Raw genomic sequence first — 27,619 nt, forward strand, 5'->3', positions numbered from 1 at the left:
GTGGATTCAGACGCCCATGAAGCAGAGTCAGGTTACAAGGACAGGACAGGAGGTTGGACTATGCAAATCAGGCTTTTTTTAAACCACTGCAGGTGTAGAACTAAGTTAAGCAATAGTAGCTTAGTGAGAGAGAGAGAAGGTGGGACCCACAGGCCAGTGCACAGAGCTCACTGCAGCCGCTGCCTTGCCAGCTCCAAGACATTCCAAGGGATGTAGTTCCAGAGGCAAAGGAGCTTCCACCTAGGCTATAGTGGCTGAGCCACACTCATTTCCTGCCTTGCTTTACCCACTGGCACTTTCCTGGGGCTGCCTGGGGCTCTTTTAGGTTTTTGCTGGTTTTGTTTTTGTTTTAAACAGAGTTTTGCAGCTTGCCCCCCACATTCACCAAACTTTTTTAGAAGGGGGAGCAGAGCTGCTCCCCTTTTTCCTGTTCAAGACATGCCCCCCCAGGGGCTGCTGGATTATTCACCTGCCCTGCGAAGAAACAGCACCCCGAGGGGCAGTGGCCCACAGCTGGGCATCAAATGTGTCCTGGTAGGTGACGGGGCTGTGGGCAAGACCAGCCTGATCATTAGCTACACAACAAATGGATACCCTGATGAGTACCAACCCACTGCCCTGGACACCTTCTCAGGTAAGGGGGAATGGAAGTTAAGTGCCTATTGGGGAATCCTGCCTGACAGCAGCATGCTATTGCCTTCTGGGGTTGACTTTCTTCCTTTTTTTCACTGTTACAATGGCCTTGTCAACACTAGGGTTTTTCAGACACATCTTTCCAAAGGGTGCAGTTCCACCACTCCAGTGGTAGCAATGGTGAGAGTCCTAGTATAGAGGGGCTACCAGCTACCATCAACATTTTAAGCACCACGTCATTTATCCCTGTTGGAAACCAATGGAGTCAACAGGGGGGGAGGGATAGCTCAGTGGTTTGTGCATTGGCCTGCTAAACTCAGGGTTGTGAGTTCAATCCTTGAGGGGGCCATTTAGGGATCTAGGGCAAAAACTGGGGATTGGTCCTGCTTTGAGCAGGGGGTTGGACTAGATGGCCTCCTGAGGTCCCTTCCAACCCTGATAGTCTATGATTCTATGAACATAGTGCTTAAAACCTCAGCAGCAGCCATCAGTTCCCACAGTTAACCATTGCAGGAGCTGAACCCAAACAGACATTTTTTTTAAAGCTTCCCTGGTGTAGACAAGGCTTGAGCATAAGCTTTGCACAGGAGGCTGTAAAGGGAAACCAGTTTTGCCTCTCACACGCAATGAGGGAGGCAACTCTCGTTCTTGGCTTGATCCTGTGCAAAACTGTAGAAAGGAAGTTTATTCTGCTTGAGTCTGTTCCTTCAGGCCTGAAACATTGCCAAGAGACTTATCTAGGGGTTCATTGCCTTGCCTGCATCTCTCCTTATGAAAAAGGGGTGGGAGGTAGAGCTGTATGGATCTCTCAGGGGGGTTATTATTGATGAATGAATTACCTATTACCCATAACTGTGCTCAACTCTGGGTGAAATCCTGACCTCTCTGAAGTCAGTGGTAAAACTCCCATTGACTTCAGTAGGGTCAGGATTTCATCCTTGATCTTTCTATCGTAAGGTTTTATACTGACTCTCATCATTGTAGTATCTGAGGGCTTCATGGACATATAATTAGACAAGACTCTGCCCCAAAGATTGTAACCCTGGTCAGGATAGAGATCCAGGGAAAGGGACAGCTGTATGGCGCTCGCAGGGTATGACTACACAGCCCACAGCAGAGAGTCTCAGTATGTTAAAATCAGCTGCCCCAGCTAGGTAGATGTCGCAACAGGGCTCTGAAGCCTACAGAGTGGGGGTGGGATTCAGAATCTTTCTAGGACGAATGTCTACACAGCTGTTTTTAGTACGGTAGCATGAAACCTGCAAACCTGAGTCTGTACGCCTGAGCTCTGAGACTTGCTTTGTAGATCAGTGGCTCTCAACCTTTCCAGACTACAGTACCCCTTTCAGGAGTCTCATTTGTCTGGCGTACCCCAAGTTTCACCTGACTTAAAAACTACTTGCTTACAAAATCAGACATAAAAATACAAAAGTGTCACAGCACACTATTACTGAAAAATTGCTCACTTTCTCATTTTTTACCATATAATTATGAATCAACTGGAATATAAATATTGTACTTACATTTCAGTGTATAGTATATAGAGTAGTATAAACAAATCATCTATATGAAATTTTAATTTATACTGACTTCGCTAGTGCTTTTTATGTAGCTTGTTGTAAAACTAGGCAAATATCTAGATGAGCTAATGTACCGCCCTGGAAGACCTCTGTGTATCCCCACTGTGTACACCACTGGTGTAGATATACTTTCACTGGTGTTCTTATGTCACTGGTTAGGATTGGGATGCAGGGAGACAGGTGACCGTATGGGTTCCTAAGGGGTTTATTGCTCTGGTTATGTACCTATTTAAGATTAAAATACTGGGGGAAAGACAGCTGTGTGAAAACGCTTGGAAATTCATGGCCCGGTTCTGTCCCTGTTGTGATGACAGAGATAGGGAGAGGGAGACATCTGTGTGTAAAGCTTTGGAATTTTATTGCTATGGTTGTGTAGCCGGTTAGGGCAGAGATACAGGGCAAGAGACAGCTGTGTGGAAATCAGTCTCCTCTGATTTCTTGCCCTTGCTCTGGGGAAAGGGAGACTGGAACCTGGGGTTTACCCCCAATGAAAAAACGGCATAATTAAAGAGCACATAAGTAAACACTGGCTGCTAAAAGTTTGCTTTGCATATTAAAAGATATGGGTGTTTGCTGTCTGGAGATAGCTCTGCTGATCCCTTCATGGCTCCTGAAGGGACAGGAGAGTAAATAACATTCTGGTGATATGTTAACACCCCACTAACTCTTGCCTTCTCCTGGACTTTGAGCAGTCACTTTAACTAATGCTAAAAGAAAAGGAGTACTAGTGGCACCTTAGAGACTTACCAATTTATTTGAGCATAAGCTTTCGTGAGCTACAGCTCACTTCATCGGATGCATTCGATGAAGCGAGCTGTAGCTCACGAAAGCTTATGCTCAAATAAATTGGTTAGTCTCCAAGGTGCCACTAGTACTCCTTTTCTTTTTGTGAATACAGACTAACACGGCTGCTACTCTGAAACCTTTAACTAATGCTGTAGCTTCACATATTCAGCTCTCCAGCTACAAGCCCAGCCTGTGTCTGTGTTATGGGGTTAAGAGAGTTTCCTTCCTTTTCTAATAGGTCTTGGGTAACATTTTCAAAAGTGCCTAAATCCCATTCTCAAAAGGGACTATGGCATTAAGGAGCCTAACTCCCAGTGACTCTGAATAAGGCTTAGGCTCCTGAGTAACTAGTTCACTTTTGATATTGGGGCTCCTAAGTCACTTTGGCCTGGTGTACATTCAAAGGTAGGTCAACATAGCTCCATTGGTGAGAGTGTGCAAAAATCCACACCCCGGACTGATGTAGCTATGCCAACCCAACCCCCACTGAAGACGGAAGAATGCTTCCTTGGTTAAAGCTGCCATTGTTTGGGGAGGTGGTGTTGCTACACCAGTGTAAAACCCTCTTCCACTGTAGGCTGTGTCTATACTATGGGGCTATGCCAGTATAGTCTCCCTCATGTAGACATACCCTTAGGCACTTCGGAAAATCTTACCCTTTTGTCTGTATTGCTTGCTTTTTCATCAGTGGTGCAAGCCTTAGTGGAGACAGGGCTCAGACATGTTTAATGGTAACCTGCAAAAGATTTCTTTTTTAAAATTGGGCTTGTGCCTTTTTTGCTACTTTATAATGACTAAATATGGGCTGAAAGGGTTTAAAAAAAAAAAAGAATAATTCTGCTTCTTTTTGCCTTTAGAAATACCAGAAATGTGTACTGTTAGTTCTCCAGACCCTTAACTGATGGGGGAAGGGATGTTCACTTCTTTAGTATGACATCCTCTCTCCAAAATGCTCGTTAGCATTGGCAGTGAATAATGAAAAAATGAAGAGTTTAAAGAGTCTGACTAAAAATCCATTCCCCTCTCAATGGCTGAGCTTCAAAAACTATTAACTTCTAAACCTTTAGCAAGCAGAAACAAAACAAGAAGAAACAAAACCTTTAAAAAACATGTCAGGTCTCCTTTATCCATTGTAAAGAAACACAAAAGGGCACCAGGCCTATTGCGATTCCTTTGCAGGTCAGCTCAAAACTAAAGGCTCAGCTGGGATCCAGATCTGGGTTTCACATACCTCCAAGGCTGAGGGCTGCTCAGCCCTGAGTTGTTGCTTTTTTGTTCAGATGCCCCTCTAGTTCAGTCACGGTTGTGAAGAGGTATGGGAGACCTGCTGGTCTACACTGGGCCCTACTGGCTTCCCCCAGAGAACTACTGGAAAGAACCAACCAACATTCTGCTGTTCCAGGGTGCAGGGGAATTTTAGAAAATGGTCTGAGGTGCCATCAGTCCCTTGGGTCTCTGAAGAAATGCCACCCGGGTAATTGTCCGTTCTCATTCTGTTCCCACAACGCTACCATGTTCAGCGTTGGGGAGAGGGACAGGGGGTTGCCATCATTCACAACGATTATGTGTTATTGTTTTTCTGTATCAGCATCTTCTGAAGGGGCCCATCGCTAGGGAATGATCCAGAAAGGAGGAGGCAGCACTAGCTCAAGGGATCTTGCTGCTCTCTGCAATACGGACATGGCTGTCCTCAGCCCACAGTCAGTCCCACTCTGAACAGTCACTGGTGGCCTGAGCATCCACAGCTCTTATTGAACTCAAAGGGAATGGCAGGTGTTCATCACCTTTGAAAACCAGGCCTTCACCATATTGCTGCTAACTTCAGTAGTCACCTGTTCTGCCTACCTGGAAGAGCCCGCCAGCTATAGGATATAGGAAAATGGAGGAATTCCCACCCTTCCCATTTATGAATACAGATTGGCTTGAACCAGAATCCATCCTCAGAACACCCCTGAACTTTAAGGAAGTTCCTCTCTGAATCCAAACTGCACAGTTTAGGCCCATCTTTATAATGGGCCTGAAAGGGAAACCCAAATTCCCCCAGGCTTTGGGCAAGTGTGGGTTTGGAACTGGATTTGGATCCAAACTGGATCTAATTTGGATCCAGTCCCGGAGCACCCATGGAGTCGGCACCTACGTAGCTAGGTTGATCTACGTTTTAAGCGTAGACCGGGGCTCAGATTCCCAGCAGTTCTTTTGATCTGGAACAGGTTTCTTTTCCTCCCCTGGGACTAAGATATGGTAATACCACTCAACTGTTTTCCAGCCACAAGGAAGCAATGGCTTTCACATATGCTGGCAGGAGAGGCAGTGCACCCTTGTGTGCCTCCCTCCCTCGTTCTTTGTGTGTGGGTGTCTTAATTTCAGTTCATCCTCTCTCTCTCTCTCTTTCTCTTTCACAGTTTTCTGTCAGTAAGCAGAATCATTCTTCTCCCCAAGGGCTTTTATGACCCCACTGACAATGAGGTCAGTTGTTTCTGCCACTTCACTCACCAGCTAAGAACTTGAAGAATAATACAAGATTCAGTTTGCTTCTTTAAAATAACAAAACCCGCTCCCCTCCCCATCCCACCAGAGCCAATGACACATCAGAAATACTGCTAGTTGGTGTCAAGTGCTCACCATTGTCACCTTAGCACAGGATGTCTCCCTTCCTTCAGCAGACAAGTGCTATTTTGACATGCTGTCAAGACTTTAATGCAATTCCCAGCCCCTACCCTTTCCTCCAACCATTCTCTGTGGAGTCTGAAATGCTCAGAGGTCTAACAACTTTGCTTTGAATTTCCATGGGCGGGAAACAGGGCCTGACTCTGAGACAGCTAAGGTTGATGACACCATGTTAAGGCTTCCTGCACTTTTGGAATAATGTGGGTGCAAAAATTGCATACATAATTCGCCACTGGTGGTAGAAATGGTGACAACTGTAGTGTAGTGTAGGCAACACAGCGGTAAAAACATCTGAGGCCGCTGGAGTTTTCTAGTGGCGGCAAGGCCTCAGAGTGCAGATAGGCCATGAAAGGGCCTTCCAGAAGAACTACATCACATTCCTTTTCCTTTAAGCACCTTTGCTTTAAAACAGTGTTTTATGTTCTTGGCTTTCTACAGCTGGGGCAATACTAAGAGAGCATCTCTGAGAAGGTTTTTCTTGAAATGCCAAATCTTTGCCCTGGATGAGAAGGTGGGGTCCTGGCCAGCCCCAGGGAGGGTGATCTAAGGATATGTCTATACTAGCCAACTCAGGCTCATGGCACTCAGGCTGCAGAGCTGTTTAATTGCAGTGTAGATGTTCGGGCTCGGGCTGGAGCCCAGACTCTAGGACTCTGTGGGGTGGGAGAGTCTGAGAGCTTGGACTGAAGCCCAAGCCTGAAAGTCTACACCACAATTAAACAGGCCTCCAGCCCAAGCTCTGAGTCAGCTGGCACCGGCCATTCATGGGTATCTAATTGCACTATAGACATACCCAAGTAGTCACAGAGTGCAAAAAACTAGGAATCAGTCCCTAAAGTGCAAGATTCCATGTATCCCTAACTGATCTTTTGGGGATGTGGGAGAAGACTGTCAAATTATTGCTAGGACACTGTTTGACTAAAAGGCCAGTCCTACCGAAGGTCTTTGTGTAGTAATGCCCTGGAAAGACTCCCTCAAGGTGTCGAAGCAACCAAAGAGACTGTCCCCGGAAAAGCTGGTGCAGGTTTCCCAAAGTGCTTGCTAGGACAGGGCTTTGGGTATTTTAGTGAGGACTGGGTAGATAGCCAGACAGGGTGGACACATGCAATAAAACTGAGAGTCACTTTACCACTGAGTCAGGGCATTAATTCCAAGAGCTCCCCAGGGACACAAAACAGAGTTGGAGAGAGGAACGTGCGTGTGTGTGTGTGTGTGTCTGTCTCAAAGGCAGCAAGTCTGTACTCATCCTCTCTGTCTCTCTGTGTTGCAGTTCAGGTTCTGGTGGATGGAGCCCCGGTTCGGATCCAGCTCTGGGACACAGCTGGACAGGTGAGACCAGTCAAAAGGGAACCAGCAGTTTTGGTTCTGACTAGTCTGTGGGACAGGTGCTATTAGCAGGGTTTGTGGGGAGGGCAGTGTACAGCTGAGAAAGAGGGACACATTCAGTAAAGACACTAATTAAACAGAATGTGACAAGGACTCTTGTCCCTGAAACTCAGCCTTCCAGAATGATGTGGAAGTGGCATGAAGGGGACATTGTGCCCTGTCTCTGAGATGCTGCTAGCATATTCATCGTGTGAAGGAGTCACTCCAGTATCACACTGTTGGAGTTCAGTCCAATGATCTTCTCTCTCATTTTTCTCCTGCAGGAGGACTTTGATTGCCTCCGATCACTTTGTTACCCAGACACTGATGTCTTCCTTGTCTGCTTCAGTGTGGTGAACCCCAGCTCCTTCCAAAACATTACTGAGAAATGGATCCCTGAGATACGGACTCACAACCCACAGGCGCCAGTGCTCCTGGTGGGGACACAGGCTGACCTGCGGGATGATGTCAATGTCCTCATCAACCTGGACCGCTACCGTGGGAGGCCTGTGCCCAAGCTTCAGGCTGAAGGCCTGGCAGAGAAAATCCGGGCACAGACCTACGTGGAGTGCTCAGCACTGACCCAAAAGAACCTGAAAGAAGTATTTGACACAGCCATTGTCAGTGCAGTGGAGCACAAAGCCCGGCAGGAAAAGAAGATGACAGCCAAAGGAATCAAAACCCTCTCCAAGTGTCGTTGGAAGAAGTTCTTCTGCTTTGTCTGAAGCTGGTTTGGCAAAAACACCTCATGCCAGTGCTGATCCCACACCTTCTTGGAGAGCCATGTGACTGCACCTATGGCTCCTGAGAGGAGAGTGCTGTGAGCTGTTAAGGCTTGGAGTCCTGGCACTTGCTGCGTTGTGGTCACAGGCCTGGGAGACATGAAATGGACTTCCATTGCACCAGGTTACCAAATGGTCCTTCTAGCTTTAAGCATCTGGTGGACATGCCTGTGGTGTCCCAGATCAATGGGAGCCTTTAATATACTCAGACTTGGTCCTAAAGAACAAGCAGGTTCACTATGCCCAGTATGACCAGTTTCATTTCTGAAACCCAACTAAAACTTCCAAAATCCTGTCCCAGCATAATCTAACTCTGGTGTAAATCTTTTGATGGATTCTGGAGAGCTGGCTCTATTCTGGCCGTTCTAAAGTCTTGGTTGGGAAGAGGGAGGGGGTAATTAATGGAGACTACTGTGTGGTCTGATAGGGGCTGCTCAGTTTTAAAAAGTAGGACTTAAATGCTTCCCCTCTAGTTCTGATCACTAAAAGGGGGTGGGGGAAGAGTGTCATCAAGCTGTGATAGAGCAGTGCTCGTGGGTTTGTAAAGATACCTTACCATGTGGGAAAGGGCTTACCTATGAGGCATATCCTGGGAAGAGACCAGTGGCTGTCTGAGGGAAAGCACACTGCAAGCTGCAGTCATCCTTGAAGCAAAACGTCGCCTAAAGAGGGCTCCATGGTACAGAGGGTGACTGTGCTACAGCCACATGCTCAGAAGTGATCACTCCTTTTGGGTGCCCACTTTGAGACACCTTTGTGCCTGATGTTGAGAGGTGCTGAGGCGTGGGACTGCTGGGCCTTAGCACCTCTGGACATCAGGCAAAAAGGTAACGCTGTGACCGTGAGGGGTTGATAATGCAACAGGGAAGTGCAGTGGTGTTGAGGGAGAGAAGGAAAAGCATGTGATAGAAGGAAGAGAGAGATGTGGAGTGAAGCCGAGAAGGAAGGAGAGGGGGGAAGGTGAGGAAGGAAGGAAAGGGTAAAGAGAAGGGAAGGGAGGAAAGAGGGGAAGGGGAAAGGGAAGGAAGAAAAGTTATTCCACTATCATACTTGTAGGATTTGGCTCACGATGAAAACTCTAGTGAGCTTGCTTTTTAAAATATTTTTGTTCCTCAGTTTCAAAATTCAGGAGAAAGTAGTGGGGGGACGGGATGGACAGTTTCTCTTGTTCAAATAAAACCATCAGTTTAGGTGCTGTACGGCAGAACAGGAGAGAATCGAGTTCCCCTTGTATTGTTCAAACCTTGAGGCTGCAGGCTGAGAATTGAGGGCCCAGGGCTCTCCTCTCTGTTCTCAGGAGTTACAGCTTGATCCACTGAGGTCAGAAACAAAAGAAACCCTTAAAGATCCTGCCATAGGAAGACACCCACTCTGTCTGCTCCATGCCCTTGCAGCGAAGGAGCCCACTTTGTCTGTGAGTCTGTTCCCTATGATCCTGAGAGCAGGGTCAGTTTCCCAATGCGATTACGTACCCTTCCTATTACTGAGCTTATCTCCATTTCTAAAAAAATTTCCACAGAGACATTTCAATCTAGTTTACAAGGTAGAGAACATCATAGGCCTGTCATGCAATGCTTTGGAGAGTCAGGGGGTGCTCTGCACCTGACAGTCAACCATGCCTTTGGACACTCTCTCTGAAATAATGTCAGGCCAGGGGATACATTTGGGGGTTGTTTATACACACACCCCTTGTCTAGGCTGACTATAAAAACCACAGCATTCCACATGGGTGGCCAGAATGTGACCCGTAGTTTAAATGCCACTCAGATGACAGCCACCTTCATCTTTAACACAGAGGTGCAGTCCACTAAGAGTAGAGCCCCAAGTATGCCGTGCAGCCAGGTAAGATGGAGCATTGCGTGTGGAGACTTGTAGTCTCCACTGCCTGTATCCCTGTATTAAAGTTGACCATAGCTGCAATTGTTCCCTTTTGCGCAAACTGGGTGTGGCCCTTCTGAAATGTTACTGAGTTCAGCTGGATCCAGTCATGCAGGGCCAAACTATGGAGAACGCAGATCAGTAATTAGAACTGAAGAGAGGTGTCCTGGGTTATTTTGCCATTATACAACCATGGGCAGGGTACAGTCAGTTGAATATCACTTTCAGCCATAGATATATTACTGCATTTCTTTCCTAGCTGTGTAGGACAGCGCTTCTGTGTAACTAGTTCAGCTTCCAGGTTGGGTCTTTGTGCATTTCCATAATGTAAGAACAAACCCGGAGACGGGGCCGATAAGGAGAACACCCCCTGAGCCTGAGGAGGGGTGAAAGCACCTACAGGAGCTCATTGGGAGTGCTGGACTTCCCTGGTTCCCCAGTGCAGAGTGAGTGCTGTGGAGAGAGCTGGTATTGCCCTTCAATAGCTCTGTACGGACAATGGGGTTGCTTTGTCCCAGGAAAGAAGCTGCACTCAGAGCTGCTCTTGTCCACTGTTCACCATGTCTAATGTTTGTTCAAATAAAATGGTCTTATTTGAGAGTGACTGAAGTTTGTGTTCATAATTTCACTGGTGGCAAGAAGCCTGAGGCCTTCTGTGGGTAATGGGAATGTTCTACTGGATAGCCGCCCTCAGAACAGAGCTATGTCCCCTTGTGAGGGGGTGTCCACCCCACATAAAAAGGGGGTGAAGGTGGCCACGTAGGCCTATTAACTCCACAGGCTGCACCTGGAGGAAGAAGAGCCAGGGAGCAGGGAATTGATTGCAAGCAGGTTCAGCTGGGCAGGAATAGATGGGGCCTATAAAGCGAGGAAGCTGGCACTAGACAGGGGCTGCTAGTGGGAAGGACAATTGCTCCCTGGGAAAAAAGAGGCAGGTTTGGTGTTAGTATTCCTAGGGAAACTAAGAGTGGTAGGAAGCATCCCAGGAAAGGAGTAGTAAGGGCTGAAAAAGTGAAGCCCAGAACTGCTGGGTTGAGGGTCCCTGGAGTAGAGGGTAGGCCTGGGTTCTCCTACCAGCCACTGGAGTGGCACCTGAGGCAGTGAATGGGAACACTGCCTAGGACAGTGGAAGGAAAGACTTTGATTTCCCCTTTCAGGGTATAACACATAAGGTGACCTGACCGCAGGGCTGAGTCACAAAGAGGCTACAGCAGCTCATGGAGTGAGAGAGACTGCAGACCCAGGGAGACAGGTGGAGGACGGCGTGCAACCATGGGAATGGATGTTGACCTGATGAGCTAATCCCCAGAGTGGCCAGGAGGAGGTGCCAAACTAGTGGTGAGTGGAGCACCCCATCCCACCCTTTTTCTGCCCTCTGTTCCCCAGCCCAATTTTTGTTAGCATTGCTCATTATCCCTTCCTCAGTCCCAGTCCAATTCACTTCTTTAACTTAACTGCCAGTAGATTAGTTTGGGGTGAGGAATCTCCCAAGAGCTCCTAGTCACCTGAGATTCTTCCTTCCACCCTCAAAGGCCAGTCCTGGTGAATGTTCCTCTGGGTAAGAAGGGCTGGGAGTGACACAAGAAGCAAGCTAGTCTCATCATCCATGACTCAGCAGCAGCTCCTTAAGAATGCTGTCTTTGCAGCACTCTCAACACAGGGCGAGACGCCCATCTCACGCTTAGATCTTCTCAGGGTAACAATGTTTCAGAGTAACAGCCTTGTTAGTCTGTATTCGCAAAAAGAAAAGGAGTACTTGTGGCACCTTAGAGACTAACCAATTTATTTGAGCATAAGCTTTCGTGAGCTACAGCTCACTTCATCGGATGCATACTGTGGAAAGTGTAGAAGATCTTTTTATATACACACAAAGCATGAAAAAATACCTCCTCCCACCCCACTCTCCTGCTGGTAATAGCTTATCTAAAGTGACCACTCTCCTTACAATGTGTATGATAATCAAGTTGGGCCATTTCCAGCACAAATCCAGGTTATCATACACATTGTAAGGAGAGGTTTCAGAGTAACAACCGTGTTAGTCTGTATTCGCAAAAAGAAAAGGAGTACTTGTGGCACCTTAGAGGCTCACCAATTTATTTGAGCATAAGCTTTCGTGAGCTACAGCTCACTTCATCGGATGAAGTGAGCTGTAGCTCACGAAAGCTTATGCTCAAATAAATTGGTTAGCCTCTAAGGTACCACAAGTACTCCTTTTCTTTTAGGGTAACAATGTGTTGCTCTGGCATCAAGCTAGCCACATTCCTGGTAGCTCAGTTAGTATTTAAATGCTGACTGAGTGGTCTGTGCTGGCCAAGGCACAAAGGAAGATGTAGTCCCTGTCCCAAAGATCTTAGTTTATTAGAACCACAGTTGTTTAAACCATTCCAATCAAAATCTTGGGGCCTCCCAACCACTCTGAGGGTGGGGGAGAGACAGAATCCAGCAGAAGGGTTGGGGACTAAGCGGGAAGAAACAAACTGGAGGACGGAGGCTGCTGAAAAGCTGAATCTGTGAGGGAGGAAGAGGGTTCCTGCTGAAAGGCTCTCTGATTATGACCTTTCTTCCAAGCATGGGAGGCAGGCTCATTCACTGACTGCAATCTGCCACTTGCTGGACCTGCTTGAGTTAGAATACGTGAGGGTTGCGGGGCGGGGGGGTGTTAAACACTCTCCGCTCAATGCGACAACCTATGGGGTCAGCGCTTGGCTCTGCTATTTCCCACAAGACTGCCCCATCTTCCTAATAATTAAGACATACAGAGATCGTGGAGGGATCTTTGACTGGAAGTAACAGTGAAGTGTGAATGAGCTCATGGAGTGATTCATTACAAAGCACCTCCTCTGTCATGTGCACAGCAAGTGTGCTAAAACTCAAGGAAATGTCAACAATGAACAATCCTGAACTAACAGGGGGAAGGCTGTTTTTTATTGCATGCAGTGTTGTGTCAATGCTTTGCAATAGACCAGTGCCATCTACCCCTTAACTACAGGGAGCAAGCTCATCCTCTGTGCCTTGAAGCCTCACCCACATGGACTCTGTCTATGCTTCATATTTAGGGCCCTACCAAATTCACAGCCATGAAAAACAAGTCACAGACCATGAAATCTGGTCTATGTGCTTTTACCTTATTATACAGATTTCACAGGGGAGACCAGCATTCCTGAAATGGGGGGGGTCCTGACCCAAAAGGGAGTTGCAGGGGGTCACAAGGCTATTTTAGGGTGTTGCCGTATTGCCACCCTTATTTCTGCACTGCCTTCAGAGCTGGGTGGCCAGAGAGCAATGGCTGTTGGCTGGGTACCCAGCTCTGAATACACCAGCAGCGGCGCAGAAGTGAGTGGCAATACCATACCTTGGCATGCTTACGTCTGCGCTGCTGCCTTCAGAGCTGGACAGGCAGGGAGTGGCAGCTGCTGACTGAGGGCTGGGCTTGGCAGGTAGCAGCACAGAAGTAAGGATGGCATGGAATGTTATTGCCACCCTTATTTCTGTGCAGCTTCTGGTGGTGACTCTGCCTTCTGAGCTGGGCTCCCTGCCAGCAGCCGCCACTCTCCAGCTGCCCAGCTCCGGAGGCAGCTCTGCCACCAGAAGCAGCAGTACTGCAACCCTCCCCTACAACAACCTTGCAAACCCACCCCCCCACTCCTTTTTGGGTCAGAACCCCTACAATTACAACACCGTGACATTTCAGATTTAAATAGGTGAAATTTACAGTTTTTAAAAATCCTATGACTGTGAAATTGACCAAAATGGACTGTGAATTTGGTAGGGCCCTATTCATAGCGACAGACTCAGTTACAACCTGCCAGCCCTTTGGCTCTGGCACAGTTAAAGCTCCTGCAGGGCAGCTCTACCCAGAGTTTAACTGTGTCTCTAGATCATTCTAACAATTGAATGCAGTTACAACACCCTTGGACTATAGGTGGAATGATGAGAGAAGTTACTGTTGCTCAGGTTTGAATACAAATCGCCCTCTTCAGGTTGGGTTTTATTGCAGGAGATCTAGCCTGACCCCAGATTGATACTAGCTGGGCATAGTCCTCCAGCTGCATTCTTTCCATGTGATTTTAATGCAGTTTAAGGCCAGAAGGGATCAGCATGATCCTCCAGTGTGACCTCCTGCATAACCTCTTTTTTATAAGAAGAAAACTCAAAAGAAAAAGGGTACAAGCTATATCATGTAGCTCCTGTTTCCCCACAGTGGACTCTACTCAGCACAGCCCATGTGGCCCTGCTTATACTCTGCATATTTTTCAAGATCTTTTTTCCCCTGCCTCCAGTGCTAACATCTCATCAACTCTGGTGGTATGAGCAATGTTGGGAGCATTAGAGGCTGCCAGCTGCAGATGGTACCAAATAGTGTAACCTGGCTCAGAGCAGGTGTTTAAGTCCCTGGCGGCAGCCACCAGCTTGTGTACACTAGAGCTAGTTCTGGTGGAGCTGAACTCTGCTTTCTCAATGGTGGGAAATTTTCCCTAGTGTAAAGAGGGCCCTTTTGTCTCTCTCCTTTCAAAGTAACACACCCTAATAGGCTTAGCTGTGCCTAATTAGCTCCCAGATGGCAGGGCCTCTGTAAGCTGCCTCTGAACCCTGGCTGTAAATTACCACCCAAATTACAAAACATTGTCTGTTTCAGCACAGCCACCTCCTATAGCCTGGTGTGGCAAGGCCTTGGGGGTCCCCTCCAACAAAACTGTACACCTGTTAGTGTAAACAGGACCTAATTGCATGTAAGACAATTGTTTGAACCCTATCTGGCAGAGCCAGTGCTAGGCATAAGCAGACTAAGCAATTGCTTGGGGGCCCTCTATTAATTATTATCTGTTGGGGGGAGGGAAAAAATATTCCTGCTTACTGCCCCAGTGGGTTAGCACTGGCACTGCTAGCAGGGAACTACGAAGTTGTGATGGGTCCAGTAACACAGCAGAACTTGTAATGCATCTGAGACAACTAGGGGCAAAACTGTATAATCATTACAACCTTGCTTAAATGCAGTTGTTACCAACAGGGTTCATAGTGGTTTCCCTGACCAGTGACTAGTTATTCCCCAGACCCTCTTTACAATGATATAACTCTGTTAAAACACTATGGCTATGTCTACACTACAGACTTTACGGCAGCACAGCTGTACCGCTGCAGCTGCCCTGCTGTAAGTTCTCCTGTGTAGCTGCTCTATGCCAAGGGTAGAGAGCTCTCCCACCAGCATAATTAAACTACCACCACCACCCCCGCAACAAGCAGCAGTAGCTATATCTGTGGGAAAGCGTCTCCTGCCAATTTTAGTGCTATTCACACGGGCACTTTTGTCAGCAAAACTTATCAGTCGGGCTGTGGGTTTTTTTTCCACATTCTGACCAATAAAAGTGCTAGTGTAGACAAAGCTTATGCTATAGACTATGGGTCTCTGTATTACAGAGTGGCTAGTATAGTTTTATAACATAGTTACAAGAATGAAATCCCTGGTCAGACAAACTGCACTAGAATGCTGTTTGCAATATCTTATTTAAGATACAGTCTGTAGCATGGCTCTGATCCTGTAGCAAAGAGCTGCCCCATCCTGTACCTGGGCCTACTGAAACCTGCTGACTCATGTACACTAGAGGCAAGCCCTGGGCTCTGTGTTCAACAAGAGTTCCCATGATATAAATATGATATTGTACTAGTGAAGACCTATTGCACAAGAAAGGGGGAGATGATTCAACCTCTCCCTTAGACAGGTTCCTTCTGCTGCCACATCATGTGATGTCAGTTCCCAGGGTGACGCGATGCCCTTTCCTTTCGGAGGGCTGCTCTGCTTAGTGTCCAAACAGGCCTAACTTGTTCTGGAAGGGCAGGGTGAGATACGGACCCTCTCCTCCTTTACCCCACCGCTGCCCCAGGGCTGTGTTGTGCTCTGAAATACATGGGTTTCTTCTCACACAGAGATGCATCAGGTGCAGGAAATTTGGCTCAGAAACAAGTTTCACCACAAGTCACTGAGCCAGGGTTTTCTTTCCCATGAGATAATCCTGGGCGGGGCAGACAATCTATTAAAATTAAAATACAATGAAAATAAATGGCTTCCCACGGGTTAGCGTAAATCTCCCTTTCTTGTTTTCTCAGGTAGCTGGCCAGGGTTTTGTGAAACTGGCTCCAGGTTAGTGCCACAGAAGGTAACCCTGCGGTCTCAGGAACTACTTAACACTATTTGCACTCTGTGCTATAACCGATTTATAGCCCATTGGTTCTGACATGCTCTGAATTCAGAGCACTGATTTTGCTCTTGCTTTCACTAAGTGGTGTCATTGGAATGACACCCTTTCAAATCTAGAATAAATGAGAGCAGAGACAGGTCCTAGTAGAAAGAATTATAAATATTACCTCACCCACCTAGGCTGTCTTTTATTAGACCAACTTCTGTTGGTGAAAGACAAATTTGAGCTCCACAGAGCGCTTTTTCAGAGCTCTGGGGGAAGAAGAGCCAAATTGGTCCAATAAAAGATATTACCTCACCCACCTTGTCACTCTCCTCACCCAGGACCAACATAGCTACAACAACACTGCAAACAGTAATAAATGCAAGTTTATTTTCTGTCCCATGTTACAACTCCCCTGAACATAGTGCTATTATATTATTACTTGGTCCTGCTTTGAGTGCAGGGGCCTGGACTAGATGACGTATGGAGGTCTCTTCCAGTCCTACCCTTCTATGATTCTGTGCTACTGAGGGCAGAATTTGGCCCACATTGTCTAACTGCTCTCTTTTGCCCTAGGCATGCTTTGTCATCTTACATCAAGTATGGCTATAGAGGAGCCTGATATAGATACGATTCTTTTTGCCAAAGATTTCACAGCATTGCTGCCAATGGTCCACTTACCTGTGGTGGCAGAGCACTAGTGTAAACAGGGCTCCAGGCAGCCACTGTTATTTTAAGCACTGTGTTGTCTAATCTTGCTCAAAGCAGGTCTACACAACACAGGGGCCACTGGCACCTTAATGTAAATGGAAGCCTCCATGTTTTCTAGTACCCCAACACTGAACTGCTGGTGACAATGGTGTTAAATCTTACAGACATAAGAATAATACAGACAAGGTCACTGAGTGGAAAAGGCCAAGATTTTATTCCCCTAGGATAGGGTGGGACTTCCAGGGCTGGATTCCACTGGCCCAACTGCCTGAGAATGCCAAACAGCATGAACCTGGAGACTGAATTCCCCTCTCACCCCGGGGAGAAAAGTCAGTCCTGAAGTGCTGTGCTGGGCCCCTGTGTGGAAGCCAGGCTTTCATGAATAGTGAGACTGGGCTCCTCTCTTGAGAGGGTGATCCCTGCAAGGCCTGGTGGGAACTCTTCTCTATACCTTTGGAAGAAGTCTTTGAATGAAGAAAATATATTGCAGAGCACACGATAGTCCCCTGCCAAGAGCAGTTAACAAAGTGGCAGGGAAGTTGTCACCCTCTGTGTCTCTGCACCCCGGAAGCTGCAGGTGGCTGTAAAAAGTGGGTCTGTGGACCTTTGCAGGAACTGCATGAGATGGTGAAGATCTGAAGTTTTGAGAGGCTGTAGATATAAAAGTTTACACAGGATTCCTAAAATTGCACATTCATCTTCCCCTCAAGTCAGCCAGTAATGCCTTGGGCAGTACTATGACATGCTGCATGCCTAAATCATCATTTTCATGGGAACAGATTCATGAGACAGAGAAAGAAAGAATAAGGGAGGCTCTCCCAGCACTTCAGACATTGTCAGCACTCAGAATGTGGATTTCACAAGATAACCAAAAGCCTTTAATAACCACAGTGATCTAGACTTTGAAACCCTGCCAAATCCTTCTCAAGAAATGAGAGCAAACAAGAGACAGAATCCCAGGCCCGTGCCAGACCCACAGGTTAGTTACTCAGCTGCTTTCAGTGAAGAAGTTTGAGTGCGGGAGGGAGTCTAAAGATTCGGATATTAATTGACTGTAACTCTTCATGGTGAGTTTTCAGCTGATGACTATGTTGTACAACACCCCCCGGGGGCTGACAATTTAAATAAAAGAAATGAAAGAAGTCATACCTTGGACTTTTATCTGGGGACCCATGTATAATCTCAAAGCAGAGCACATGTGAGGGTATTTTATTCTAGGATCTCTTCCATCGGATGGAGATTGGGTGTCCTTGTTTTTTTTTGTTTTGTTTTTTGCAAAGTGTCCAGACACACAATAATATAATAAACCATTACATTTAAGTGTCTTATTTCAGAAGGATCCCAGACTGAACATATACAGATCACCTGCTAACCTATGAAAAGCAACTACCTCTGGTATGGAACGTGGCAGCCCAGAACACCAGCTCTCTACCACGAGGTTGCGCTCTCGGAACTTGGGGTGGCAAATTTTTTGCTTGGAGCAGCAAAAATCCTAGAGCTGGCACTGCTCTTCCCCCAACCCCCTCACTCCCACTTTCCTCATTTTCCCCCATCGCCCCCTTACCCAGCCACCCTGCAGCACTCACTGTTGCACAGAAAACAGGAAGGCTCTCAGCACGCAGAAGGGGAGCATGACTGGCACTAGGACCCAGGGAGCGGCACTGAGAGGCAGCCTCCTTCAGCTGGGCAGCTCCACACTTGCAGAAATGAGGAGGGGGGCAGTGGCATGTAACCTCATGCCCCCCCCATGCCTCACCTCTGTTTAGGGGGAGCAATCTCCCCCCCAAAACTGCACCCATGGTCTCCCCCAGCCTTCATGTGGCAGGGGAGTTTGGGGGTGTGGATGGGGGTCAGAGGGCAGGGAACAGGGTGTTTGGATGGGGCAGGGGTCCCGGGGGGGTCAGTCAGGAATGGGGGGGTGGATGGGGCAGTCAGGGATGGTCAGGGGACAGGGAGCAGGGGGTGGTGAATGGGGCAGCAGTCACAGGAGGGGCCAACAGGGAATGGGGCGGGGGGGGGGGGTTGGATGGGGCAGGAGTCCTGGGGGAGCTGTCGGGGGCAAGAAGCAGGGGGGGTTGGATAGGAAGCGGGGGTCAGGCCATACCTGGCTGTCTGGGAAGACACAGCCTCCCCTAACCGGCCCTCCATACAATTTTGGAAACCTGATGTGACCGCCCCTGCTCTAGATGAGCTCCTTCTCTGCAAGCAGCTACGGGTTGTTGCAGGGCAACTCATGAACTATTAACTTTGAAGATTTTGCTCTTTCCACAACCACTTGCACAACTAACTTTGTCCAGAAGGGTCAAAGCCCAGGAATGTGAAAGAATGCTGGCCATTTAAAAAGGGTTCCTCCCAAGTGGGTAGTTTAAGGAAAGCAAGCTGAGACCCAGGCACCTGGAGAAGGTAGGCCTGCCTAGGTTACCCTCAGGGCAGGGGCAACAGAACAGGGTTGCCAAGGGGTCATGGCCCTCCCACTTTTTGCCACAGGCCTGGCCCCTTGCCCGTCCTCTTCCCCCGCAAGACCCTGGAGCCTGGCCTGGGTAAGAGTGGCACAGGGAGCTCAGGCAGCTGTGGCGAGCGTGGGCCCCTCCACCTGCCTGAGGTGGGGGGCTCAAGAGCAGCCCCTGGCCCATGTCCTCGCCTCCCACACCCAGGGCAGATGGAGGGTCTGTGGCTCCCCACATCTGCCTGGGCCACGCTTACCATGGCCCTACTGTGGCCTTTTGGCTCCCAAGGGCCCCACCCCTAGGCCAGACTGAAAGTTGGATCGGGGTAAGAGCCATGCGGGCAACTGTGAGGAGCCATGAACCCTCCACCTGCCCTAGGTGGGGACACGGGCCAGGGGCTGCTCTCGGGCCCCCTCACCCTGAGCAGGTGGAGCTCCCCTGCCTAGCTCCGGCTTCCAGCTTGGCTGGGGTGGGCAGGGCCTTGTGGGGGAAGAGGTGGGGCAGAGGAGGGCCACGAAGGGGGTGGGGACTCATGGCCCTCCCCACTTTTAGGAAGAATCCTTCGTCCCTGCCTCAGGGGAGTCTTTAGGTAAGAAACACGCTTGTAGACTGTTGTTTGAAAACCCTTTTCCCTTCAGTGTTTTGTTCCTATTGCAAAGTAAACTATGTTATTGTTTTAATAATGCTGTCTGATCACTGAGTACCACTGGTCACAGACTCCCAAACAGAAAAGCCACAGGTGTCCAAGCTCAGTCAGACCTGCTGGGTAAGCACAGTTGATGCACATGGTTCTATAGGCCAAGCTACGAGTGGGAGAACTGAAGAATTCCACCCAAGGAGAGGTAAAGGTGGGATGCCTGAGACCTGTGGGTTGCTCTCAGAGAGACCAGAAAGGGGACACGGGTGCAGCTAACTCTGTAGCCATGACAACTACCAAAGTCTCTTCGAACGTACTGAATCTGGAAGCTGTGCCAGGAATGATGGGATATGTAACGTACCCAGAAAGTACTGGGCCTCACATGGATCAGCAGAGCAGTAGGGTAGATGCAAGGCAAAAAAGCAGATGTCTTAGCACAATGTATTATTATATTAATTAATTATATTTATTATAGCAAGGACACGCTCAATTGTTTGTGTTTCAATCCATGCAAAACAATTGACCCTGCACCCCAACCTGCTCCTTCACCCCCAGCCCTGGTCTCAGTGCACCCCCAGCCCTGGTCTCAGTGCAGAGAGAGGAAGAGAATGGGCCAGAACCAGGGAGAAGGTAGGTACCTACTCTATGTGGACAGGGCTGGGATCCCAGACCGGCAGCGGGCTGAGCGGGGCCGGTAGCCGGGACCCTGGCTGGCAGGAGCTGGCGGACGGAATCCCAGACCGGCAGCGGGCTGAGCTGCTCAGCCCACTGCTGGTCTGGGGTCCTGGCTGCCAGCCCCGCTCAGCCCACTGCCGGTCTGGGGTTCTGGGTGCCTGCCCCTTGCCAGCCCGGGTTCTGGCCGCAGGCCCCGCTCAACCCACTGCCGGCCTAGGTGAATGGAACCCCAGGCCGGCAACAGGCTGAATGGGCCGGCACTGTAAGATCAGCATTTTAATTTAATTTTAAATGAAACTTCTTAAACATTTTGAAAACCTTGTTTACATACGACAATAGTTTAGTTACAAATATATAGACTTATAGAGCGAGACCTTCTTAAAAAATGTTAAATGTATTATTGGCACACACAACCTTAAATTAAAGTGAATAAATGAAGACTCGGCACACCACTTCTAAAAGGTTGCTGACCCCTGGGTTAGAGGATACGGTGCCATATTTGTCTTATGCTGTTAAGCTCTTTGGGGCTTTTTGTTCTATATTCATACAGCGCCTAGCATAGTGGGGTCCTGGTCCATGCCTGTGGTTCCTACACACTACTGCAAACTAATAACGGTGTCAGCAACCAGTGGGCTATCTACACTAGAGATCCTAATACTGGTTGTGTAACTTGCAGCTGAACCTGACAAGATGTTTCACAGGCCAGTGATTCCGAGAGCTGAGGGAACTTTGCCTGGGGGCAGAGCTTCCTGCCATTGTCAGGAGGTTTCAGCAAAACTCTTTTCAAACTACATGAACAAACAGGTCCAGCCAGGCTAAGAAAACATCTTGTTGCTGGAGTTTGAAGGTTTGTCTTTCCTTCATCCTCTTTGTACTATGGCTTGAGCAGCGCTAGCAATTGACCAGCAATTCAAAAAAGGCTATCAAGCATGCTAGAGCCGTGCTCAATACCTGCCTCTGCTGTAGGAGGAAGCTGTGGTTTCTTTGAACTTTGCCGTTTTGTTTTTGATGACTGCACTAGTCCAAACCTTATGCACACAGAGGATTTACTCAAATTTCCCTGCCTGTGCTACAGACTGTGGGAGTGCTTGACTGCTGTCTTTTTACCACTGCGTCATTTAACCCTGCAGAGTTAGAGGACTTGGAGGCAAAACACTAGGGGCCTGTCTACACTAGTCAGCAGCAGAGAAGAAACTGAACTGGTGGGGAGAATTTGAGAAAGTCCTCAGCGCAGACATAGCCTATGACTATTTGCAGTAGTTATGGTCAGAAGCCATACTATCAAGACCACACTATGTTAGATGCAGGACATAGTATACTTGGACATAGTGTACTTAAGTTTCCAGAAAGCCTTTGACAAGATCCCTCACCAAAGGCTCTTACGTAAATTAAGTTGTCATGGGATAAGAGGGAAGATCCTTTCATGGATGGAGAACTGGTTAAAAGATGGGGAACAAAGGGAGGAATAAATGGTAAATTTTCAGAATGGAGAGGGGTAACTAGTGGTGTTCTCCAAGGGTCAGTCCTAGGACCAATCCTATTCAACTTATTCATAAATGATCTGGAGAAAGGGGTAAAGAATGAGGTGGTAAAGTTTGCAGATGATACTAAACTGCTCAAGATGGTTAAGACCAAAGCGGACTGTGAAGAACTTCAAAAAGATCTCACAAAACTGGGTGACTGGGCAACAAAATGGCAAATGAAATTTAATGTGGATAAATGTAAAGTAATGCACATTGGGAAAAAATAACCCCAACTACATATACAATATGATGGGGGGCTAATTTAGCTACAACTAATCATCTGGGCCCATCTCTAAGTTACTATCATAACATATTGTAGAAGACGGTTGGTATTTTTAAACTCAGCTTTTAATGCTAAAATTAAGTGAAGGGTCCAGAAGGGAGGAAAACATCTAATAATAATAATGTATTAATCCAGTTGGACTGCAGTTTACTATCAGAACAGAATGGCATTAGAAAAGGTTCAGAAAAGGGCAACTAAAATGATTAGGGGGTTGGAACGGGTCCCATATGAGGAGAGATTAAAGAGGCTAGGACTCTTCAGCTTGGAAAAGAAGAGACTAAGAGGGGATATGATAGAGGTACATAAAATCATGAGTGGTGTGGAGAAAGTGAATAAGGAAAAGTTATTTACTTGTTCCCATAATATAAGAACTAGGGGCCACCAAATGAAATTAATGGGTAGCAGGTTCAAAACAAATAAAAGGAAGTTCTTCTTCACTCAGCACACAGTCAACCTGTGGAACTCCTTGCCTGAGGAGGTTGTGAAGGCTAGGACTATAACAGGGTTTAAAAGAGAACTGGATAAATTCATGGAGTTTAAGTCCATTAATGGCTATTAGCCAGGATGGGTAAGGGATGGTGTCCCTAGGCTCTGTTTGTTAGTGGGTGGAGATGGATGGCAGGAGAGAAATCACTTGATCATTACCTGTTAGGTTCACTCCCTCTGGGGCACCTGGAATTGGCACTGTCGGTAGACAGGATACTGGGCTGGACAGACCTTTGGTCTGACCCAGTATGGCCATTCTTATGTTCTTATGACACAAACTCTGTCTACATATTTGAAAATGGTTTCAAAGGCCTAGTCTACCTTACAATTATAAGTGAGTAGGGGACACACCCAATGTCTTAGCCCACTTATGCAACACTTAAGGTCCTACTACATTACAAATTTGAACCATGTTGTAAGTGACATCCATGACTTCATTGTAATTGTAGCAGAGACAAGTATAAACTTGATTACAATCCCTAATATGGATTAGTTCACTGCTAACCTCTGCTCTCCAACTTTCAGTGGCTGGTTGTATAAAGCTCCCACATGAAAGCTCTTGATTCCTAACTGAGACCTTAATCAGGAGCCTAATGTCATTATCCTAACTGTTTTCACCTGGGTGGGTATGGGAAGCAGGCAAGCTGAACAGTGAGTTAATTCCTTGGCTGCTGGGCCTAGGGCAAGGGCTCTGCTGCCATCAGTCACTCAGGGACCTTTAGGCACCAAAAAATTAAACTTAATCTTTAATACAGTCTGACCAGTCAGTCCAGGAAGTAAGGATTTAGGGGAGGTGGGAGTTGCATCTGAGCAAATGTGTCTCATCTGATAGCGCTGGAGTTGGGGGCTACAGGCTGGTGTTTTCAACTCCCTTGGAACATACATGGGAACATTTGGAACGTGCTAGGATTCCGTTCAGAGAGTCACTTTACTCTCCATTCCAGACAGCAGGTGTCTTCTATCCCTCTGAGAGCTTGTCTGCACTGGCACTTTACAGCGCTGCAACTTTCTCGCTCACGGGTATGAAAAAACACCCCCCGAAGCACAGCAAGTTTCAGCCCTGTAAAGCACCAGTATAGATAGTGCACCAGTGCGGTGAGCCGTGCACCTCATGGAGGTGGGTTTTTTTAGAGCACTAGTAAAGCTCTCTCCCAGTGCTGTGCCACGACCACACAAGTCACATTAAAGCACTGCCACGGCAGCACTTTAACGTTGCCAGTGTAGACGAGCCCTGAGTCAGCCTTGAACCAGAGCCCTAGCATGGGGCTAAGAAGCCATGCTGCTGAAGGTGCAGTCTGTCACATGAGACATAAAAACAGGCCCCTCACTAGAGCCGGGCAAAAGGTGTTGGTTGCTCTCCCCGTTTGATTTTTAGTTTCTGGCTCAAACAATCCCCCATACTCAAAGTGAAACTCAACTGAAGTCACCAAAGAGTTTCATCCTCAGCCATAACTTGGGCCTGGCTCATCCAAAAGGTGTCTGAATGAATGTAGGCCGAGTTGCAGATTGATAGTAATGCAACAGGGTTTGGTTCTGAAAGGGTCATGCACAGTTAGACTTTGTCTTCACTGCAGACGAAAGTGTGTTTTTACATCCAGTTAGCTCTTGATGTCAAATCCTAACAGAGACAAAGCACTGTAGTTTTTACCTCAGTGTAGGCAAGATCACTATACCTCCCACTTGGGATCAACCCCAACTACTTACACCGAGGGAGAAATTATAGTGCCTTGTCTCCCGCTGGATTTTACACGCCAGTTAGCTCTCCTGATGTAAAGCAGTGAAGACACAGCTTCAGTCTTGTGGTTATTAATGCTCCCAAGGCCTTTTTGCAAGGAGCACTTACCCAAGTGCCCAGGCAAACTCCAGTTTGGGCTAATTGCACTATGACAAAAATTCCCTTACCAGTTCAAACTGGAGAAATTAGTTTTCACTTCCCCTCCTGAAACCCCTGCATTACTGGTGCAGAAAGTCTGCTGGGTCCCAGCCCAGTGATGGCTGCACTTCAGTGGTGTGTGAATTGAAGAGGCTACACCCTCTAATGTTGGTGGGATCCTTCAGAATGAAAGGTGCTACGCAGCTAGATGGTGTTATTACATGTTTGATTGGATTGCACACTATCTGAACACTTTCAGACTTCTGCCTGGCATATCAAAGCTCCCTCTGCCCCTGGGAAAAAACCCAGACACATGGGAAGGGAGTGTGCAAATCAAACAAAGGAAGAGTACATGGGAAAGTGAAGGGGAGAGGGGCAAACGAGAGATAGGAAACAATACTTTGAACAAGCCCAGTCATGCCCCAGGTACCTGTTTTACCTGCCCTAAGTGTGACCACAGCTCAGTCTGCCCAGCAACTGCCGTAAGAACTGGGACAAACCAAGATCAGGAGAACAAGAAGAATTTGCTGGGTGATATCACTGCGGAGCTGAGCTGGCCAACCACCTGTGTGATGAATGCATTAGTCATCTAGCAGCCCTCACCAAAAATCCCTGGGTTGGCATTACAGGGAGGAAGCAATTGTTTACATATGACGTCTACAGGAGCTAAGTCTTTGGAAATGACTGGCTGTGGGAAAGTGAAAAGATAGAAGTCACTACTCTGCATCCAATCTACTGGTGCATCTGTCTGCACAACCCTACAGGCATAGCAAAGGGGCTTGTGCAATGGGGCTGGCCAGCACTGTTTCAAGACCTGGGTGACCCATTAGATCATTATCTCTATCCCCACTAAACCTCACCCTGAGGAAATACAAGAAGATAAAAACCTCTCCACAGAAAATCTCCTCAAGCCTCTCCTCTGCCATGCAGCCTGTAAGAAATTGGCCAGTTAATCATGGCTAGGATGAGGGACAGGTGGGACTATATAGCACTATCTATTTATCATATTGTTTTAAAATAAGTGTATATAAAATGGTGTGTATTTGATTATATCTCTCTCCCGCCACTCTTCATTTGTTACCTCTCTTCATAGATCATACTGTTATGCTGAAAGATCTGGTTACTGCATGGATCAACAGACCTCTTTAGGACTGGGTGTGAGCACACTCTTCAGTTAGCATAACTGTCAGGATAAATGAATCACAAGCCCCTCACCTAAGACAAAAGGGAGTTGTGAACCTGCCCAGGAGTTTTTGGAGTGAGTGGTCTCACTGAATATTGGGAGGGGACAGAAAACACAGAGGAGAGACAGACAGACGCCCTGACAAAGCAGCTGAAAGCATAGTGTCTGACCCTGAAAGAAATGTGGAGAGAGATTTTTGGGTCAGGAGTGCAGGCTGAAAAGACCGTTCTTGGTTATGTGAACAAATGAAGCAGTTTCCTGCTATTTGATTCCTTCTGTGTTCAGAATAAGAGATGCAGGACTTCATACATTCTTTGTGGTGACAGAACTGTGTCAAAGAAATAGCAGACTACTTCCAATTTCTACTCCCAGCTGAGACACCCACAGGGCCCTAACAGGAAGTTATTTGAGGAGAGGACTGTGTCTTTGTATGCGTGTATTCAGCTCCTAGCAAGGAAAAGTTAGGGAGAAGGAGGCTGAAGACCCTACATTCCAAGGGTCTTCCTGTAGCGGCAGGATACTTGTATTTCTAGCTCTCAGGAATAAGAAGTCTGTGCAGAGACATTACTGTAGTCTAGTGATTAGCACAAGGTACTGGGGGCCTGGTTCTCCACTGCCCTGAACCTTATGTAGTCATTTATAGCTGTATAAACTGCTACTACCAGTATAAATAAGGGTGAATTCTAACTTGGTAGCACTTCACACACACTTTATACAGGTGCAAGTGACTCTACGTGGTACAAATCAGAAGGGAGTCAGGCCACTGGCGCATCAGGACACCTGGGTTCTGTTCCCAGCTCCGCAACTGACTCAATGTGTGGCTTAAGTTTAGGCAAATATGTTCAAAGGTGGTCTTTGATCTTGGTGTCTCAAAGTTGTGCACTGCAAAATTGTGACACCCAGAACCAGAGGCCACTTCTGAAAATATTTGCTTTAAACCTCACTGCGCTTCAGTTTTCCCCTCTGTAAAATTGAGATACTTTAATATATAAACCGTTATTACAAGAACACCCAGAAATGCTGAGTACAAAGTCTTATTTTATCTATCTGCTGTAAGGATTTCAGTAATAGTTCCATCTCAAAGTCATTTAGATCCATTCTTTGGGCTGGGATTTCTTTTGCCCTTCTGGGAGCAAGGGAGACTGTGTGGCTGGTCTATGCCCCAGCTCCGAGAAGCAGATTCAGTCTGCTGTGTCTCCTTTTTAAAGCTCTTTTCCTCATTCTTAACTTCATGTCTGTGTGTCCTTCACACCCAGCTGTCCTTTGCTGTGGAAATCCAGGCTGCCAATGAAAAGCTGCCCATGTGTCCCTAAATCAGCAGGTCTTTACCTCCCTCTCCACCATCATTTCCTAGCTATTTCCTCACACCTCTTTTGGAACTGGCTTTAATAATAGGTCCAGCCCATGGCCAATTAATCACTGAACAAATGAACATAAGCCAACTGCACTACTGCACTAAGGAAAGTGAAGGCTGGGCACACACACACATCCACCCACCCACCCTCTCCCTCCCTCCCTCCCTTTTCTCACAGCTGGATCAGGCAATTTACAGAAAGCCCAGCGGGCTGGGGAGGGAGTAAATCCTTCCTGAGGTTGTTGCTGGACTCCATAAGGAAGGAGCGGACCTACAGCAATTTTAGAAAAGTTTCCTACTGTTGCTAAGGCAGTTTCAGCTCCACTGCCATTGGCAAAATCAGGAGTCTCCTAGGGCAGACATCCTGCCAGCTCTCACCACTGTTTTGTATTTGAAAGCCTCCCTAGTGTTTAAATGTCAGTCATAATAAATACCTAGCTATTGCATAGTGCTTTTCATTCCCTAGTCCTCAAAGCACTTTTATCCCTATTTTACAGATGGGGAAACTGAGGCACAGAGCAGGGAGGTGACTTGCCCAAGTTCACCCAACAGGCCACTGGCAGAGCCAGCATTAGCCCAC

The 27,619-nt window shown here is 47.4% G+C and overlaps 1 protein-coding gene across 1 annotated transcript; it reads left to right on the forward strand.

Annotated features, from left to right (window-relative positions):
* Positions 1-438: 438 nt before the first annotated feature.
* On the forward strand, positions 439-7,756 carry RHOV (ras homolog family member V). Its single transcript, XM_074955682.1, has 3 exons — positions 439-634; positions 6,937-6,995; positions 7,316-7,756. Exons 1-3 carry the CDS (start codon positions 439-441, stop codon positions 7,754-7,756), a joined length of 696 nt encoding a protein of 231 aa, XP_074811783.1.
* Positions 7,757-27,619: the final 19,863 nt, after the last annotated feature.

The sequence above is a fragment of the Natator depressus genome, chromosome 6, assembly GCF_965152275.1.
Source record: "Natator depressus isolate rNatDep1 chromosome 6, rNatDep2.hap1, whole genome shotgun sequence".
Classification (NCBI taxonomy): Eukaryota; Metazoa; Chordata; order Testudines; family Cheloniidae; genus Natator; species Natator depressus.

Excerpts from the sequence above, each read along its gene's own strand:
- RHOV (XM_074955682.1), top strand. The coding sequence starts at position 439 with ATGCCCCCCCAGGGGCTGCTGGATTATTCACCTGCCCTGCGAAGAAAC. Across the intron at positions 635-6,936 it reads TGCCCTGGACACCTTCTCAG|TTCAGGTTCTGGTGGATGGA; the intron begins GTAAGGGGGAAT and ends TCTGTGTTGCAG. Across the intron at positions 6,996-7,315 it reads TCTGGGACACAGCTGGACAG|GAGGACTTTGATTGCCTCCG; the intron begins GTGAGACCAGTC and ends TTTCTCCTGCAG.